General features: G+C 46.8%; 1 protein-coding gene across 2 annotated transcripts in view; it reads right to left on the bottom strand.

The window, feature by feature from the left end:
* Positions 1–19,721, bottom strand: part of Plxna4 (plexin A4) — a 445,847-nt gene that overhangs the window by 66,775 nt on the left and 359,351 nt on the right. For both annotated transcript variants that reach the window (XM_031381450.1, XM_031381449.1), the window contains 3 exons: positions 12,025–12,225; positions 4,194–4,290; positions 3,632–3,822 (listed from right to left, as the gene is read on the bottom strand). In XM_031381450.1, coding sequence (XP_031237310.1) covers positions 3,632–3,822; positions 4,194–4,290; positions 12,025–12,225 — 489 coding nt within the window. The remainder of the gene's footprint in view (positions 1–3,631; positions 3,823–4,193; positions 4,291–12,024; positions 12,226–19,721) is intronic.

Genomic DNA, 19,721 nt, shown 5'->3' on the forward strand with positions numbered 1-19,721 from the left:
GTTAAAGAAGTGTTCAGTCTCCGTGTTATTTCTTTTCACTGAAATCTCAAGGCACCTTCTTACATTTCCTTCTGACAATCACTATTCGGGTCGAGTTTCCCCATCCTTCCTTGCAGCCCTTCCTCCTCTCTTGAACTTCAGCTTCCTAAAGCAAGCATCTCTCCAGTATCCCCTGCATACTTTAGCAATGGCAGCAGGCTGTTGTAGACAAGCCTACCTACTGACCTCTCTTCAGAACATTTGGCATACCATTTACCTTCCTTGTTCCCTAGTCTTCTCATGGAAGTGGCTTTAATTTAGACTTACCCTGGTATGCTGGACAAAGCAACTGTCCTTCCCTCCAGAGATGTCATCATGGATGTTAAAGCTCATAATTAGAATGTACGGGTTCAGCAACCAGGACTTGGCCTGCTTTGTGGTAGGGGCTATGGACAGTGAAAGTCCACATTGTTACTTCCCACAGTAAAGCCCTCTTCTGTTCCTGGTTCTCAGAGCACCTACAACCTGCAGTGAGGTCCCTGTGGGAGATTTTGAATGACACGAGTCTCTAGTCCTTTCCAGAATGTCCCACTACCCTATTCTGCAAGGGTTGCCTATGGGGCAGTCCTGCATAGCTGGTAAAATTGGAGAACCAAAGGCATTGGACTGGGCTATCCCTGGTGCAGCGTTTCTGGGGTCGAGAGGAGGGACTAGCAACTTCCTTCCTCTTATGCATCCCTTTGTGAACGCACATGCTCATAAGTCAGCATTTATATGCTACATGAGTTTACATGAGTATATTCCCATTACAGTGTAAAGCAGCCTTATTAGAGAAATGGGCCCATTTCTGTTCATATTAGGTGGGCAGATGTATAGAAGGCAAGGAAAGGGTACTTATGTTATCCCCTAATGCTTGTCCAGATGGTGGGTCCCAGTGGATCCCTAGCACCTGGCAGGGGTGCTTGCACAGAGTTCCAGCCCTAGCTTGTCATCCTATAAGAGGGATTGTATCTTTGAACCAGTCCAAGGTCCCCTGGAAGGCTGATGCCAGGTTGGAGGCACTTAAGTAGCCCCCACCATGGTGCGATTTGTTTAATTTGACACCTCTTTCTTGTGATTTTCTTGGATTCAGGCCAAGGAGAAAGCAAATCCAGCTGATAAGTTTCAATGCACTGAGTCACTCTGTGCCACAGCCCCAGGGAGGGCTTAGCTGTTAACAGCATGAGAGTAGCGGTCCCACAGAGAAGGCACAGGATTGTGAATGGACTGGTAAGGACAGATAGGAGTGTGGGAAAGTAGGCTGAAGGGCATTTGCCTCCCTCCAGCTCAGTCCTCCAGCCTGGAAGTCACGACAGACAACAGTGAAGTGGGGGCTTGGAGGAAGTCCCAGTTTTGATATCACCATCACCAGTAATGCTGAGGATGGAGGGTTTCAGACATGGGATGCATTTTGAAGGCTACTCTCAGCTGGCTGAAGGAGGTTCACTCATGAAAGCCAAGACCCCAGTGGCAGTGGCACATCTTGCCAGAGCAGTATCTGCCCTGCCATGGTGGTGAAGGAGAATATGAATTCAAGACTCAGGAGCTTTGGAAGGCAATACCGTTTTCTTCTTACTCTGGCTATTGTAAAGCCACAATTCTGACACTAGTTAGTCTCTCTCTACCTGGGAAAGGAAGATAATAACCCTGACCTTCACAACTGTGAAGGGTTTAATTTTGTTCATCACCAACCCCTCCAGTTCATAGATGGAAGTTCTAACTAATCTCATGACTTAGTTACTTTTCTTGTTGCTATGACCAAATACCTGAGAGAAGCAACTTAAGGAGAGAAAAGATTTATTTTGGTGCATGGTAAGGAGGGTTAGATCGATCATGGGCTTGGTCCCTGATGGCAAAGGGCTTGGTCCCTGATGGCAAAGGGCTTGGTCCCAGATGGCAAGGGGCTTGGGCCCTGGTGGCAAGAGCATGTGGCAGCTGCTTGCTGAATGGCACTATCCATGCAGTAGAGAATACAGAAGGAAGTTGGGCTCCAATCCCCAATGTTTACCTTCCATGTCCCCCAACTTAGTTACACTTCCCAAAAGTTCTATAATCTCCTAAAACATAACCACTACCTGGAGACCATGTATCCAAACACATATCCCTGTAAAAGACATTTCATATTCAAACTATAATATTCTAGTTCTGCAAATGTGACTTTAGGTAGAGATAAGTCTTTACAGAGATCATGAAGCATAAAGGAGGTCATTAGTGTGATCATGTGTGTGGTCATGGTGTAATCACAGTGTTATAACTGGGTCTATGGAGACATGTATAGAGGAAAACATGAAATGGGGACAGTTGATGTCTAACCAGTTCCTCCACAGCCTTCAGAAGCAACCGATTCTGTTAACACCTTGATCGTGGACTTCTACCTCTAGCACAGGGATAGTCTAAGCTACATGGTTTATAAGGCTTGGTTATAAAACCGCCATAGCCTAATATAACAGGGCTTCAGTGCTGACTAATCAGAGATATGAAGAGAATGTGCAAAACTCCAAAGCATTACACATACATATAGTCTGGGGTCATGGTCATCATTGCTCAGTATGGGCCTGGTGCATTAGTAAAACTGAGCGAAGCTGGGCGCCAGTGTGCTTTCCTGATTTACAGATGGAGATACAGCTGTTTTCCCCATCTGTATCCTCCATAGCTGAGAGGTACTGAGTACCTACTTATGCTAAGCCCTGTTTCTGAGGTTATAGCAGGATTATATATATGATGGATCCTTATGTTGAAGAATATTTATATATTAAATATTTAGGAGAAGAACAAAGATCTCCAGCCTGGTAGAAAATACCTTAGGCGGGCTCACTGTCAGAAGTATGGAATGGGAACAGGAGACAAAACTGTATATAAACCCCAGGGGCAGCAGCTCCCTTGTTTAGACACTCTTGGTAGTTATTTTAATCAGAATGGGGATGAACAAGAAGGAGTTAGGGAAGGCTGATAAGCTTCCCAAGAATACTACAAAGGAAGCACATTGTGCCTTCAAGCCAATCCCTGGAACTCCTTGTGACACAACAGACTTCTGCACAGGTGAGGCATGCACAGACCCTCCTTTGTCCCCACTACCTGTGTGCTCTGCTCTGCCCTGCTCTTCTCTGCAGTTAGACTCATGAACTGCATTCAGATATACTGCTACAGCTTAGGTCTTATTGGGGCATGTACTGGTGTCTCTCTGCTGTAGCTTCCTGCTGCTGCCCACAGCTGGGCTCTGCCTCTTGGACCAAGAGTGTCCATAACTGTTGGACAACTTTTAATGATGTCGCTGATGATGAAGTTTCACAGTCTTGCCACTGCACTATCCAGCCAGGAGGAAGGGAGACAGAGGAAAGAAGGGAAGAATAAGACTCTGACAGATAGTGGGGCCTCTTTCTGTCTCCAAACTTCCTGAGAGAGGGAAAGGCCTCTGAACAAAGCCTGAGCTTTCAGAAGAAGCCGTGGAGGAGACTGGGGCTATTTCTGGCTAGTCAGGGCATCCAAGTCTACCTGATGACCACAGGGCGTGACCAACAGCATAGCTAGGTACTATTATGAGAGGCCTAGGTCCTGGCAAGACATAGAGTAGCTCTGTAGCCTGAAGTGGGCTACAGGCAGGATAGCAGCTTACCTCTGTGATCCGAGGGTTGGTGCACTTGCTGTTGGCACCGGACAGTTCCAGCCACCGGCTCTCATGGGCAGGGCAGTGCTGGCGCAGGGTACACTGGCCTGGGCTCTGACACCAGCCGCACTCGAAATCCGGGTCAGCCTTGAGGCACAGCCCACAGCTCTCACGCATGGCCCCACACTTGTAGAGGTAAACTTTGGAAGACAAGGACAAGAGGGGCTTTGGGACAGGAAGGGTCTGAGAGTGGCCACAGGGAAACTGTGAATCTCCATTTGGTCTCAGCCATCCTTCCCAGCTAGCTCTGCCCACTCTTCCCCACTCCTGGGAGCCACCCCAGGACAAAGCCCAGGGCCAAGAAGTGACAGGCAAAAGTGGATGGAAACTAGCGAGGTCTGTGAAGGAAAGGCTTCAAGTCCAGGGGAGATTGACAGCTGCTGGAAGTTAGAGACAAGATGGTAGCGATGACATCTTCCCAGGAATGTAGTGTTGCTCCATTCTCTCCTTCTCTCCCTTATCTCACTCCCACCCCTCCCTGCCTTCTCCACCAGCCCTGGCCTCTTCGCACCTTTATTCTGAGCTGGGTTGTCAATGTTGAAATGTCCATTCCACACGACTGTCAACTCCACTGGCAGGTTGTTGATCTCCATCCCTTCATAGGAATACTGCAGCCAGATAGAGGGGGCGAGGGGAGAGCAGAGAAAAGCCAGTTATAGAGATCTCTATGGAGACCTGAGTGTTTAGCCAAGAGCACACAGGGTTAAGGGCTAGCCAAGGCTGTGTATGTATGTATATTCATGAACAGACATACACATGTGTATGGTCAGATGGAGGGGCAGAGATGATAATGCAGAAAGTGGGGCTGGGACTCTACAGAATACCACCCTGGTAACACATCTGTGCAGCAAACTGTCTGTGCAGCATTATATCTGTACAGCAACAGATCTGTGTAATAGTACATGTGTGAGGACTGGTTCAAGAAACTGACCACAACAATCAAGCAGAGACTTGTAACTGGTCAACATGCTGAAAATAAGTAATAATGAGAGCTTTGGCCCAAATGGAACATGGCTATCAACTCCCATGTCCAGGGGAACCCCACCAAGGTCAGGGTGGGCAGTGGTAGTGCATGCCTTTATTCCCAGCACTTGGGAGACAGAGACAGGCTGATTTTCGAGCTTAAGGCCAGCCTGGTTTACAGAGTGAGTTACAGGACAGCCAGGGCTACACAGAGAAACCCTGTCTCGAAAAAAAAAATGTTAGTTCCCTGCAGAGTTGCAATGTAACAGAGCCCATTGATAAGAGCTACCTGGGCAGTAAAGACAGAACAGGGCTCTTTCCTGAACTAAACTCCTGCCTGCAACCCCCTCCTTAAGATTCACAGAATTAGAAGTTTATCCAAGCTGTTTCTGGGTTTCCCCTTTGAGAATTCCATACACATACAATAAAATATGATCATACCACCACTCCCAGTTTTCCCCTCCTACTCTCCCAGGACTATGTACACACGCACGCGCGCACGTATAGATTTCCCAGATTCATTTCCTTCTCCTCCTCTTCTTCCTCCTCCTCTTTGTCTTTTCTTCATAATCTAATAAATTCTTTTACTACTATCCATAAATGCATGAGTATAGAGCTATCTGCTCGAATATGGGCAACTTACCAGTGGCCACAACCCCAAAAGAGAGCAATCCCCCTGCTACCAGCTTTTAACTGACAGTTGTTCCTCCGTTGGTGAGGCTTTATGAGTTCCTCATCCACCTATACTACAAGTAGACTGACTTCATCATGTGCATGTCTTTTGCAGGTAGCCACAGAGTGTTTGTGTGTGTGTTTGTGTGTGTGTGTGTGTGTGTATGTGTGTGTGTGTGTATGTGTGTGTGTAAGTGAGATGGTGGAATCTGTCCCTTCTTTATGCTAGCTACAGCACTTCCAGTGAGCCACAGATAATAGACATTGCTGGCCTGGTGAAAATCTCCAGGGCTGGAGTCCAGGCTTCTATGATTGGATTGGGCAAGAATAGATCTTGTAGAAGCTTCTGAAGTCCAGGGAATTAGCCGCAAGTCTTCCAGTTACAGAATAAATCAGCCATGAGTGTGTTGGAGTGTTCTATACAACACAAGAATCAGCATGTGTGGTCAAGCTTCTTCAGATTCTACTCTAGCATTCAAAAGACTTAACCCCCTCCTTCCTAGCAGCCTTGCCAGAAACATTTGGCATTCCCCCCAACAGATGGATGGATAAGGAGAAGATCCTAGCACAGTGTTCGTATTCTCCCTCAGCAGATCTGTGACTGACATCTGCTGGGTACAGAGAAGAAAGCAAAGGCTCCTTGCCTTGAAGGAATGACAGCAAAGTCTTTGGCTCAGTATAGCCACATCCCCCAAATCTGAGAAATATATTGAAGAGCCCTCAGTAGGTGTCTGAAACCACAGCTGGGATCTAACTCTGCTCTTTTTATTTTTGTACATACAAAATAAAGTTATACAAACCAAAGGTATACAATTCAGGCACAGTATGAAATTAACAACAATAATTATAAAAGAATAATTACAACATATTGCAAAGCTATGTGCATCTTCTCCTCTTCCCTTCTCTCTAGCAAGCTGATAATTTTATATCAGTCAACATGATAACCAAGAGCCTACTTGGTGGCCTACGCCTTTAATCTAACCAGAGAGAGGCAGATCTCTGTGAGTACCAGGTCTGCGTGGTCTACATAGTGGGTTTTAGGCCAGCCAAGGCTACATAATGAGAACCTGTCTCAAAAAAACCTAAATATGAAAAAAAAGATAAACAAGTTGTCTACTAAGTACCAACAGGCAGCTAGTATATATGGGATACACTGGGAGGGGATCCCATCAAACATTTACTTCTGTTATATTCTACTTAATAGTTTTTGAGTGTGGTTCATCATGGGTGACTATGAAAAGTAAAATTGTAGGTGGGAGAAGTCAACTTAATTATCAGGAGGTCCTTGAAACTGACAATATTTGTTGGGCCCCCTCTCTCCCAGAGTAAGCGATAAAGCTACAAAGAAGATCCTCGGACAAGTCAGGCTGCAGAGACTCTCAGACCCAGCCAGCTGTGCGGAAGAAGAAGCAGGAACCAGCAGAGCTGCCTGGAAGAGGTTTAGGCCAACCTCATGTAACTGGAAAAGACACTCTCCAACCTGCTGAGCTCACTGTAGGCTGTGCAGAGTGCTCCAGGTTCCCAGCTTTTGGAGGAGTTATGCTTGGTGGAGTAGGCTTGGTGATGCAGCTGTCTTTGAGTCATTTCTGTCCCTGTGAGTAGCCCTCACCCATACTCCTGTAAGTAACTCCAATAAAACTCATTGGTCCTCTAAGTTGGATTTTGGTGGTGTCCTTACATTCATCTGTCATGGGCTCTCTATCTCGAGTGAGGAGACATGTATGTTGTATCAACCTAGAAAATAAGCTTTGTCACACAACACTGAGTCACCCCGAGTTATGTCACCCTAGCCACGTGGAGTAGACTAAGGACTTCTCATTAGAATGAGGAGTGAAGTGCAAATCCTAGGGCCCTAGCCCAGAAAGTGGACAATTCCACTATATGGAAATGGGGACGTTTTTAATAGAGTTTTTCCCCCTGTGGCTCTACTGTTGACCAATAAAATAATAAACCTACCAGATGTATGGAGTTGGGGCTGCCCAGAGGAGGAGGAGGAGATAACCTCCCTTTTGTGAGAGAAAGCAGTCGGGTACTTGCTGACCTCCCTCTCAGTCTCCTCTTTTCCATTCCATCCCTTCCTTGCAGGCTTACAGTCCCCAGTGTGGTGAGATGATTAAGGTCTCAGGCTCCCCATTGGAGGCCCTGGGTAGAATCATCTGGTCTACCTAAGCTGGGCAGCACTGGACATTCACAGACTTGAACTTTGGAAGGTTGCAGGGATGACTAAGTCAGGCTTGAATTCTCTGTCTGTCCCTCAAGCCAACTCTAGTGGGAATACCAGATGTTAACTAGAATGGATTTAGCCAGATATCAGTGAAGTCTTCAGGTTCCCCTCAAGATGACTCTGAAATGACCCAGGTAGGATGATACAAGAAATTCTTACTATGCATGTATGAGATTGTCTGTGTGTGCAGACATGATTACATGTCAATACGTAAGCATATGTATGTATGTCTCACATACTCATACATGCATAGAGAGGGAGAGGAAGGGAGAGAGGAAAGAGGAAAGAGGAAAGAGGAAAGAGAGAGAGAGAGAGAGAGAGAGAGAGAGAGAGAGGAACACAAGCAAATGACCAAAGTTTGGGCTCCCCATTTGCAAAGTTGGAATTAAGAAACATCACATACCTTGGATGATTGCCATGTGGCCTGAAGATAATACATACAGAGCTCTAAGCACAGCGTCTGTCACCTGCTCAAAGCCCCAAAGAATGCTGTGTGTTTTGATCTGAGTGTATACACCTGGGGACGCTCTGTGAATCTCTATTTGTGCTGCCTGTGTTTATGTTTATGGGGAATAATAATAGCAGCTATGAACTGAGTGTTTCTGTGCCAGACACTTGGTACATATGGAGCTCTGTGCACATGAGTCTGCTTATGTGTTCTGCTGTGTGCACATGTCTGTGTGCATTTGCCTTTTGAAGAAAATTGAAAAACAAAAGGCTCCGAGGATCAAATACGCTAGGCAATGCCTTTTCTTTCTTTCTCCTATTTTCTGAGGTTGCAACTGGGAAATACTGTAGACATCATTAACCCCAGGTGCCCCCACCAGTCCTGAGCCTCTAGGGAAGTCTCTGTGTTCTGCAGATCTGCCCTCTCTAGGTGACCTGCATCTATATGGGACACATAGGGCACAGTAGGAACTCTCTGTGTGTCCCAAAGCTGGGCAGCTTGGACCGTCTCCCTGACCTCCCTCCCTCTGCTCCACTTAGCATTTATATAGCTCTCTGCAATCAGCAGGCAGTTCATCTATACAAAGTTCAGGCCTGCAGAGGACACAGAATGCAGGAAGCAGGAGAGGTTGCAGGCTCCTGAAGGCCAGGAGGTTAAGTGTCTCAATCTAGGCTGGTGTACCTCCATCTCTCTAGTGATGACTTCTTCATCCCCTTGGGGTTGTATGACCCCCAGCTTTCTCTCCTTGTAAGGCAGGAAGACTTCAACATGGAGTTATTCTTGTCTCTGAACAGAACTTCCTTGTCCCAAGTGCTGAGAGATTCTGCTAGGGACTTCTGTTATTTGAATAAGCAAACCCCCAAAGCACTCGAATACAGCAGGAGTTGGTTGAGGCACTGTGTCTATTTCCAGGGCTCTGGCTGGCTTCATGGCCTCCTCCTCTCTTTGACCAGCACTGCAGTGGGCTGGTGCCCTTTGCAGCCCACTCATGCTCGTGACCGCCAGCCCAAAAGGAGGTGGTAGGTTCTATTATTAGCAGCACTTGACATTTTCCTGGAGCCTTGGTCTAAAGTAGGCCACGCATCTCTACAGCGGCTCTGGCTCCTCCGTGGCTGCCTGCAACTACCTCTCTGCTCCCCCCACTGTCTTCAGGAGCTAGAGGCGTTGGCCCCAGGCCTGTCCCCAAACAGTGGGTCTGGAAGTGCCCCCATTTGTCTTAATCTGTCAGATTAAGGAGGCTACATGGCATCCTGGTTGAGATCAACATTATCCTGGGATCTACCTGAACTCCCTGATGCCCCTACCCTCCCAAAGATGCTCTTGGGGAAAGTCAGGGCTGAGGCTTCCTGAACTCTAGGATTCCAGGGGATCTAGTAGGGACAGGGGACTCCTCTTGAATCTATTTTGAAGTTACCACTCATACTGTCTCAGTGCGCGAGACTTAAAACTCTTCTATCACTAGGGTTCTTAAAGTTAAAAAAAAAAAAAGTCATGTAGGCAGAGGTGGCTGAGGTTATATGAAAGCCCTGATGCCCCAGAGCTGGCTGAAACTAGACCCGAGGACAGGGCAGTAGGAGCCTCTGCAGCCCTCAAAGGGCCTGACACTATCCTTAGTGGTTGGTCAGAGCCTTTTGGCTTCTGTATCCAGCCAGCCACAAGACTCCACATTTTCCAGAAGTGGATCTGGAAGCACCTGGGGCTGAGAACTCAGGAACATAGAGGCCTGGGCCTGCACCAGAAGCATATGTAAGCCCAGGGCCTAGAGCACTGGGTTTCCAGATGAAAGAGTCCCCATGGGGGAGTATGTCACCTTTTGAGTCCTTAAACCCTGGAAGTCAGATTCATACAGAAACCCATACTGTCCTGTAGTATTCCCACTCATGCTGACTAGGTGCCAGCACCAAGTGCTCATGGGACACCATGGAAGATGGAGGGAACAGTGCTGGCCTACCCTTTTGTACCCTTTTAGTCACCCCTAGTGTCAACCTCGTATCCAGAGACTCGCCTGTCTTGACTACCAAGAGCTCACTGGGAAAGTGGCCTTGGACTATGGTGGAGGACACAGCAATTAGACCTTCTAAGGACTTGGCAATCCAGGCTGCTTTTGGTCCAAGTCTAAACCAACTTCTTGGAAGAACAGTTAATCTCCAAGGGCACAGAGGAAGGTCTGACTGGGGGTTTATAAGATCAGGTTAGGCTATGCACAGTGTCCCCGGGGCATCTTATGACATGCGTGACCCTCTCTATGTGACCTTGGTCACAGACTCTCTCCTCACTCCAGACATTTTCCCCATACCCTGGGGCAGCTTCTCCCAGGAAGACAGGCTGTTTTCTCTAGGACCTGAAATCTCACTGTATCTGTGGAGTCCAATGGGGGAAATCCCAGCTTCCCCCTCTCTTGTTTGGGGGAGAATTAGTTGAACCAAATCCTTGGGGCTGATTTGCTTGACCTCAAGATATTTGAGGACATAGCTAGTGTCCCCGGTATTTGCAGGGTTAGAACACTGGCAGAAATCTGGAAAATACTCTGGCTGACTGTAGAAGCAGGAGAGGTGTCCCCCCACCCCAAGAAGGTGTGGGAACAGATTAGTCCCTGCATTGCTGATTGACACAGACCCGTTCTATGTGCTTCTCTGAGGCTCATTTCTCCCCAGACTACTTCCTGAAGGAAAAGTAGAGGTGTTCCTTTGCAGTTCTTTGCGTGGGACTCTCTGGGCCTCCCGTTACACTCTCAAATAAAGCTACTGTGTTTACCTACTCAGTAACAACGAGGTGTGTGTGTGGGAGACAGCGTGACACAGAAGGGGACTCCAAAGCCAGCCAGCCTCTACTCTCCACAGCGTGACCTCGAGTTAAGGCAATCTCCTTTGGGCGGGGGCAGGTTGCCTGGCAGCAAACAGATCCTCAGCTTCAGGGCTTTGATTTGTTCTCCGGTGCCCTTCTAAGACTTGCCCATAAATCTAATTTTATACTTCTTACATTTTGACCCTAAGCAAGGAACCCAAATTGCGTCCATCTCAGCTCCTCAAACCTGGATCTGCACCCTCAGCCTGGGCCTTCATATGCTTCCCCTTCTCCTCTTCCTCTTCTTTCTGCCTCTCTCGTTTTTTTTTTTCTTTTCTTTTTCATGTGTTGAGACAGGGTTTCATTCTGTAGCCCACATTAGGCTCAGACTTGAGGTCATCACCCTGCACCAATCTCTCAAAGGCTGGGGTTATAGGCCCAAGCACTACATCTGACTGCTGCTTTTCTTCTGTGAAGTGAAGAACCACATGGCTTTTCATCGCTGGAAAGCATTATAGGTCCCTAAATCCTTAAGCCAACATTGGCTGATCTTAAGCATCTAGGTGAAGAGAGGGGAGCCCAGATGAGTGACAGAGAACAGAGCTAGGGCTTGAAGGCCAAGTGGGAAGGAAAGGAGTAAACTGGGTGGAAAGGGGCACAGAGTCAGGGACAGTGTTCCCTAGAGATCCAGTGGGCAGCTGTTGGCAGCCTGGGGGCTGCTGACTCCCACTGGCAGAACTTGACATTAACTATGGAGCGTATAAACACTGGGCAGGGGCCATCTGATTCAAGCCAATCCCACCCCAACAATGATGCTGTCACTTGATCTGTCCCCAGGCATTCTTTGCTAAAACACAGCTTTTGTGTAGGTTTAAATGCAGTGGTGGGCTTTTCTGGGCTTCAATGTAACACTGAGGTCAGGCTGGGTGAGAAGGAAGGGCCTAAGTCTTCCTTCTAGAGCATTATATTTGCTCACAGACAGGGCCCCAGAACCCTACACAGGTCCAGCAGTAGGTCTTGCGCAGGTGACCCTGATCATGCAATGGCTACAAGAAGAGCTCACAGCTGGTGGATTTTTGGGTATCCATTAAACCGTAGGTTCAGGGACTGGATTGGATAGACAAGAGCAGGAATAGAAAAAGGATTCCGGTAGGCAGGGAGCCCAGGGATCTATGGTATAATAAGCCCAGCAGAGCTGAGCTGATGGGGCTCATTGAGGCCCATAGTAACAGGGCCAGGAAGGTGACTCACGGAGGTGTTCTGACACTGCACACTGGAACTGTTGAAGCGCAGGGCAGGTACCCTCTGCTCGATGCCCTGGATGTTCAAGATGCACTCATAGCCTCTCTGCCCCGATTGAGGCTGTGGGAGGTTCTTAGCCTTCAGAGTGATGGGTTTGATCACCTCTACTGGAACCAGGATCTTGTCCACTCGCAGCAGCTGGGGGCAGTCCTGGGGACAGAAGGTATGGCTCAGCTTCAGTATGTGAGACACCAAAAGGACAGTGGCTTCTGCAAACATTACACAGATGTTGACCTTTGTTTTGTTATAGACCGTTCCCCCAAATGGCCACGTGCCCACATTGGGGAAGGAGTAAGGACAAGAACTCTCAAGTCTTAGTGTCACCATTTTGAGGCCACTCCTCCTGGAGTTTATCCTTGGCCTCTTCAGGTTAATTTGAATGCCAGTTTATACCAGCCAAGATGCTCTAACAGGCTTGTGGTCCCCTCCCAATTCCTTTCCTTCCTTGGCAGAGACTGACCCTGCTGCCTGGGCATCCTGCTCCTCTAGGAACTGATGGCATCTCGGCCTGCCAAGTTCCAGGCAGCCAGGAGTGAGGACAGATTGGCCCTATGGGGAGACACACATGGAGGCAACAGCCTGGGCCTCAGCTCTGTCCATAGAACTCAAATCTGGAACACAGCTGGGGAAAGAGAGAGGGCCTCTAGTACGTGGGCTGAGTGTGGCATTTGGAAACATTCTGGGGTAGTATTCAGTGGACTTTTCAGTCTAGAAGTTTCTGAGTAAGTGCTGAGGATGGTTGAAACTGAGGAACTGCCCCTCGAGGCAGATACACAGTGTTCCTCTTTGATGCCTGCAACTGTACTGTTAGCCCTGGAACCACAGAGGGCCTTTGCTGTGGAGGAAACTGGACCCCTTTCTTTTGAGATACTCAGCATTAACTTGAGAGGCCAGGATGGGCTTAGGGGATAATAGAGTCAGAAGACGATATGGTGGGTACTCTGCTTTGTGCCAGGAAGGTCCCACTATCCCCAGGTTCCTCTCTCTATCCAGGCACTATCAAACTAGATGACTTTTGAGCAGGCTGACCATAGAAAGCATGTCCTTCCTTGGGATGTTCAGACACAGTGATGGCCTCCATGGAGTGATATTAATTAAACAAACCATGGGGGAAGGGTACTAGAGGGATCTTACAGATAACTAGAAGCTATCTCTTGAAGCAAATGAGCCAGTGATTCCTTATATCACTGAGAACTACCCCAGGATGACACTGAGCTTTTGATCCTATACATCTCTGTACTGAGATTCAATATCCCTTGGTCTATTAGATAGGAGTTGAGTATCTTGAGAAGAATGGGGAGCAGCATCCCATCCTTCAGATGTCCTCCAAATAGCTAAGGACAGAAACGTAGACAGATCCTTGTGTGTCACATTCACAGTAACATCAGTGACAATAGCTGAGATGCAAAAGCATCCTAAGTGTCCATAGATGGATGAAAGTATCTATCTATCTATCTATCTATCTATCTATCTATCTATCTATCTATCTATCTATCTATCTATACCTATGTCTATCTCTATCATTATTATCTATATCTAAATATACATATCATACCCACACAATGGAAAAGTATCCAACCTTAAACAGGGTGAAAATTCTGACCCATACAACATTGTTAAACACTGAAGACATTATGCTAAGTGAAATAAGCTAGCCCCACAATGACAAATTCTGCATGACTCCATGTGCACAGGGCAGATAGATAGAGTAGTCATATTTCAAGACAGAAAGGAGAATGGTGATATCTAAAATAAGTGGAGATGGAATGTTGTTCTATGGGGAGAACTTCATTTGGGGACTGTGAGGTTGGATATACAGTGTGATTTTACTTATCTGTACCCTTGAAATAGTTGAGAATAGTCTTTTCATTTGTGTGTTTCACCCCGGTTAAAACCAACCAACCAGAAAACCTAAAACATAGAGGAGTGGCAAGGTCTCAGGGCATTAAGAAACTAGGGATGAGGACGTACCCCAGCCTTGATCTTCCTCTTACAGGAAGTCCTAAGGTTTTGAAGAGGTGGGTATCTAGGAACTCTGAGGCACCCACATAGTGAGTCTTAGAGGCTCCATTTCTGTGCACCTCCCTGAATCTAGCTATCTGGTCCCACATGCTCTGACAAGATGTGAATGTGGACATAGGTAAGATACACGGTTCCTTAGAGAGGTTCATGCTTAGACTGAATAGGAGGTGCATGGGCCTGGAAGACTGTGGATAGAAGTTCTATGAAGAACTGGAAGTCATGGGTCAGTTCTTGGGGAGTGTAGAACTATCTGTCCCTAAGTCTGGACTGTCATCCCTGCAGAGATCTGGGCCTGTGCTCACACTTGGTGAGAGAGCCAGGGTACACTGAAACCTCTCACCTCCATACCCCTAAGCAAATGTTGCTACCCATGATCAGTTCCTGGGAGCCTGGAATTCCATACTCCTCTGAACAATCTGGCTGACCCCTTCCTAAAGGAGAATCTGAGACAGGGTGAGGGAAAAAAAGAACTCAGTGTTGGCAGATGGGTAGATAGCTAAAGAAGCCAATTGCTTGTATCACCATCCTTCCTCCCCTTTGTGAAAGAACAGGTCCTGATGAGCAGGACCCCCTCTAAATGGAATCTCTCAGTCAGATGAGCAGTGACACCCTTTTGGGCAGGGCTGGAGTCCTGCTCTGTCCAGGAGATGGCAAGAGCCAAAACCTTCCTCACTTGTCCCTGTGAGATTCTCACTGAAGCTTGTTAGGAGTGCTCTAATGAGTCCTGATTAGCAGTGGCCCCATAAAGGCCTAGTTTGCATATAAAAAGGTTGACAGTTCTGAGAGGAAGTTCATTAATAATAATTGGAGAGGCCCAGGGATGGGCTGGACACATCTTCCTCTAAGTAGTGTTGATGTTTGACCCCGTGCCCCTGCTTAATTGAAATGTAAAACGGCAATTTTCCCCTAGGCAACAAGGCATGAAGAGGCCATCTCCACCACCCTGCCCTTCCTCCCACCTATCATCCCAGACTGACCTGCTGTCTGCTAAGATGCCAGGTGCAAAGCTACCTACAGACTCATGGGAGATGTCAGAGAAGTTGCCACACCCCTCAAAAACAAAACAACACCAACAACACCAACAAAAAACAAAAAAACAAAACAAAAACAAAATCAAAAACAAAAAATCCAAAAAAAAACCAAACCTATTTGTCAGCCCAGGGGCTTAGGGACTCTGATCCACCCTGGTCATCAACATTTGGGGTTCTGTGGTGAGAGAGAGAGAGAGAGAGAGAGAGAGAGAGAGAGAGAGAGAGAGAGAGAGAGAGAGAGATGCTAGGAAGTCCTAGAATTGAGTTGGCAAGTCCATGTTTCCTCCTGCTCACTCATTAAGAGTGCTCTTGTCATTGGCTGACCTAACTCTGGGATGAGAATTCTTCCTGCAAATGTATGTCCTGGAGATTGCATGAGTTACCATGGGTACGGCTCAGAGAGAGCCAGCATCCGGCGAGTGCTCCTTCTTCCCTTGCTTCTCTCAGCTCAGGTTGCAGCTCTGTCCTCCTTCTTTTCCAAATTCTTCCTCCAACTTATAGGACCCTTTGAGCCCACTCCTGCCTCTCTACCTTATCCAGAATTATACCACTTCCCATCAGCACATTCCAGCCTTCGGGACTTCATGTCTCTCTAACTGGACCTGACTTATTTCAATGGCTTTGAGTGCCTCAAGCATAGGAGAGACAAGTGGGGAGGCATGCCTTCTGTATCTGGCCTCTCCTATTGAGAAGTCCTCTCTGAGATGGTTCTGTTCTGGTAGGCAGAACCCTGTAACCTTGAGTTAGAATGGCATTGCTACAATCTATCTATCTATCTGTCTGTCTGTCTGTCTGTCTGTCTGTCTGTCTGTCTGTCTGTCTATCTATCTATCTATCTATCTATCTATCTATTTCACCTTATATCTCAATTGCCACTCCCCAGTCTCCCCCCAACACAGCCCTGCCTCCTTGCCTTCTCCTCTGACCCCCACCCAGGTACTAACTCACTATGATACCTCAAGTCACTGCAGGACTAGGTATATCCTCTCCCACTGAAGCCAGACAAGGCATCCCAGTTAGCAAAACGGGATTCCTAGGCAGGCAATGCAGTCAGCCCCACCCACTCCAGTTGTTGGAGAACCCACATGAATACTAAGCTGTACATCTGCTACCTATGCATGGGAGAGAGGTTAGATCCAGCCCATGTATATGCTTTTTGGTTGGTAGTTCAGTCTCTGGGAGCTCCCAAGGATCCAGGTTAGTTCACTCTGTTGGCTTGTGGAGTCCCTATCCTCCTCTGCTGGTCTCTCAGTCCTTTCCCCAACTCTTCCACAAGACTCCCTGAGCTCTGGCTAATGTTAGGCTGTGGGTCTCTGCATCTGTTTCAGTCAGATGCTGCTGGGTGGAACCTCTCAGAGGACAGTTATGCTAGGCAGATGACTGCAAGCATAAGAGAGTATCATTAATAAAGTCAGGGATGGGTGCTTGGCCATGGGATGAGTCTCAATCTGAGTCAGTCATTAGTTGGCCATAGAACGAAATTGCTTTTATTTGTATATTTCACCACCATTAAAACAAACCAGCTGACAAGCCTAAAACACAAAGGAGTAAGTAGCAAAGCCTCAGAGCAGTGGGTGGAGCTGTGGTGAAGATCCACCAGTCTTGCTCTTCCTCTCACAGGAGGTCCCAAGGCTCTAAGGAGGCGGATCTCTGGGAACCACGTAGTCCTCACACAGGGATTCTTAGCGGTTCCATGACTGTAGACCACTGCATCTAGCTGGTACCCTGGGTCTACTGATTTGTCAGAAGTAACATTCTGCTGCTCCATTGCCACATATTCTGAGACTCACTAGCCAACCAATGGCATTGGGTACGCCCACCAAACCCTCCCTTCACCCATAACATGAAGACACATGGTCTTGACTGGATGGTTTTTATGGTCCTGGATATTAGGACATAATATAAAATATATTATTTGTGCTTTTCTCTTGGTTCTTGGCATGCAGCTTCTAGAACCCTTGGAATTTCCTGAATGATTCTGGGGATGAGAACTTTCTGTTGTTCTTAATAAGCAAATTTTAATGATACTTGAGTTTATGCCAGTGAAAGAAGCTCATCTGAGAATGGGGACTATTTGCCAGCTAACTGTGGGGATGAGAGCATCTTTCCAGATACTGCAGAAGAGAGGAACTGAAGGTTAAGTTCACTACCAGTGGCCAGCATAGTAGGGGATGTTGGAAGAACCTTTTAAGAACAACATTGCAGATCAAATAGAATACATTTCACCTCCTCTGATCTTACAACTGTTCTCTGGAGTAAGCCCACTGGTTGAACTTCAAGAGGAGTTAATCAATCATCTCTATATAAAGGAACAGCCATAGAAACTCCACATAAGGAGCTCAGGAGATGCTTATTGGCTACAAGCCTGGACTGCTCTTGCAGAGGACTGGCGTTTGGTTCCTAGGACCCACATCAAGCACCTCACAGCCACGTGCAGCTCCAGCTCCAAGGGATCTGATACCCTCTTCTAGCCTCCTTTGATGTCTCTGTATACATTCACATGCACAAGCTAAAAATAAAAACAAACCTTACAAAAACAACAACCTCACATGAAAGAGTCAGGAACTTCCTACTTGGTGAACAGATGGATGTCCTGGGATAACATGCACATGGAGCAGGAATGGAAGCCCTGAGCCCTTCCCCCACAGATCTTGTTCTTGACAGTTTTCACTCACTGTTCCTCTATATCCTTTGCAGCATCTTTTCTAATAAGCCAGGGAATGTAAATAAATGTTTCTCTGAGACTTGTGACCCATTACAACAAAGCATCAGACTTGAAGAAGAGATTTGTGGAGTAGTCAGTTGGTCAGAAACACAGGTGCGCATATTTGTGGCTTGTGACAGGCATCCTAACTGGGGAGGGGATGAGCTTGTGGAACTGAGCTTTTAGCCTGTGGCGTCTGACACTAACTCCAGGTAGATAGCATCAGAATTGAAGCAAATCATGGGCTTCTTAGCTGCTGTCTGGTAGGTAGTTTTCCTTTCTGTCCTTGCTCCACTACTAGCCCCACAGATGATCTGAGATTCATCAATAAAATATTTTAAAGCTCAATTTTTCCATCTCTACAATAGGAATAACAATATTTCCTCCCAAGCAAGCAAGAACAAAGAATAACACACACACACACACACACACATGCACACACACACACACACACACACGCACACGCACACAGACAGCATGAACAAATATATTGCTTTATATGCTAACTTAAAAAATTAAAAGCAAAATGAAACCAGTATCTGCTCAGTTAGTTTAAAATGTGGTATTTAAAATACCAATCAACTGCATTAGTGGTAAACAGCAAGAGTGATGAGCAAGCTCGGCAAGGAGGTATAGCTATTTATCAGCAGGGAAGTATTTTATTATTTTAATCATTGTTATTTTCAGTCCTCTATCTCCTAGCACTAGACACTGGATATGGTAGGCATTCTGTGCTACTGTTATAATTCTAGATGATGTAGTTAACTTGGTACAGAGACTCAGTCCCTACCCCCATTGCACATCCCTTCCTGTGTGCGATCTTGTTTTATAACACAACTCATATCATCATCCTGGTGTTTCAATGAAGACGATTCAAATAAGCAGTAACCTCAGGATTCACGAATGGTGAGTCAATATTTTCTTCTGCTCCTCTTATTTCTCAGCCACAAATGATTATCTAACCCCATACTGATTCCCTCCAAAACTACTGCCCTTCTCCTTTCAAAGCAGGTATTTCGCTGAACTGTCATTTGAAAGGGCCAACTCTTGCAGAATGGAAAACACCTGTGTTTGACAAGATTATGTGGAGACTTGAATGCATGCAATAAGAAGCAGTCTCCCTGGAGGGCTGTCTCACCCCATGTCTACATCCTACAGTTGTAAGAATAGACCAAGGGTATGGAGGGACAGTGGCTGGAGGCATGAGCAAATATTTAATAACTTGGAATTCTGAAGATGGATCCAGGTAACTCCCAGTCAACAGTCCCCTTGTATATTTTGGTCTCCATTTAAAGACACAAAATGAGGCTAGGGGTGCTGAGTGCAGGAGAGTAAAGCCAATGTAGGAAAGCCAGAGAACTGTCTTTCTACCCACTATGTCCAGTTTGCCAGAGGTTCCTTTACACAGAGGCTTGGCAGCATATTTAAATAATTGAACAAGGACATAAAGAATGCTCCTGGGCTGGAAAAGAGAACACTGCCTTCAGGGCTGGGGCTGCCTGGGGCTGGGGACAGGCTTGTGAATTTACAGCCCCTGGTGTATTTGCGAGATGAGAGCTCTGTTTCTCCCGGTTGTTATAGTGAAACTGGGAGAATGCAAAGCTCTTGGGGACATCAGATCTGGAGTGGCTAAGGGAAACATGATTTGTAGGCCACTTCTCCTCCCCCAATACCATGTAAGCACCCCTCCCAATCAATTCCAAATGGGAGCCAGCCCTAGTAGCCCTAACAACTCCCCAAATTTATACGCACCCTCTCAGACCCTTGATGCTCAATACAAAGATGTAATGCACCATATATTTTCTTGCTGTTCACCAAGTTTATAATGCCATTAGCATGATCTACGATGGGCTGGTTTATGGAGAGAGCGAACTAATAATACAGAAAGG

This window comes from Mastomys coucha, unplaced genomic scaffold (assembly GCF_008632895.1).
Source record: "Mastomys coucha isolate ucsf_1 unplaced genomic scaffold, UCSF_Mcou_1 pScaffold20, whole genome shotgun sequence".
Taxonomy (NCBI): Eukaryota; Metazoa; Chordata; class Mammalia; order Rodentia; family Muridae; genus Mastomys; species Mastomys coucha.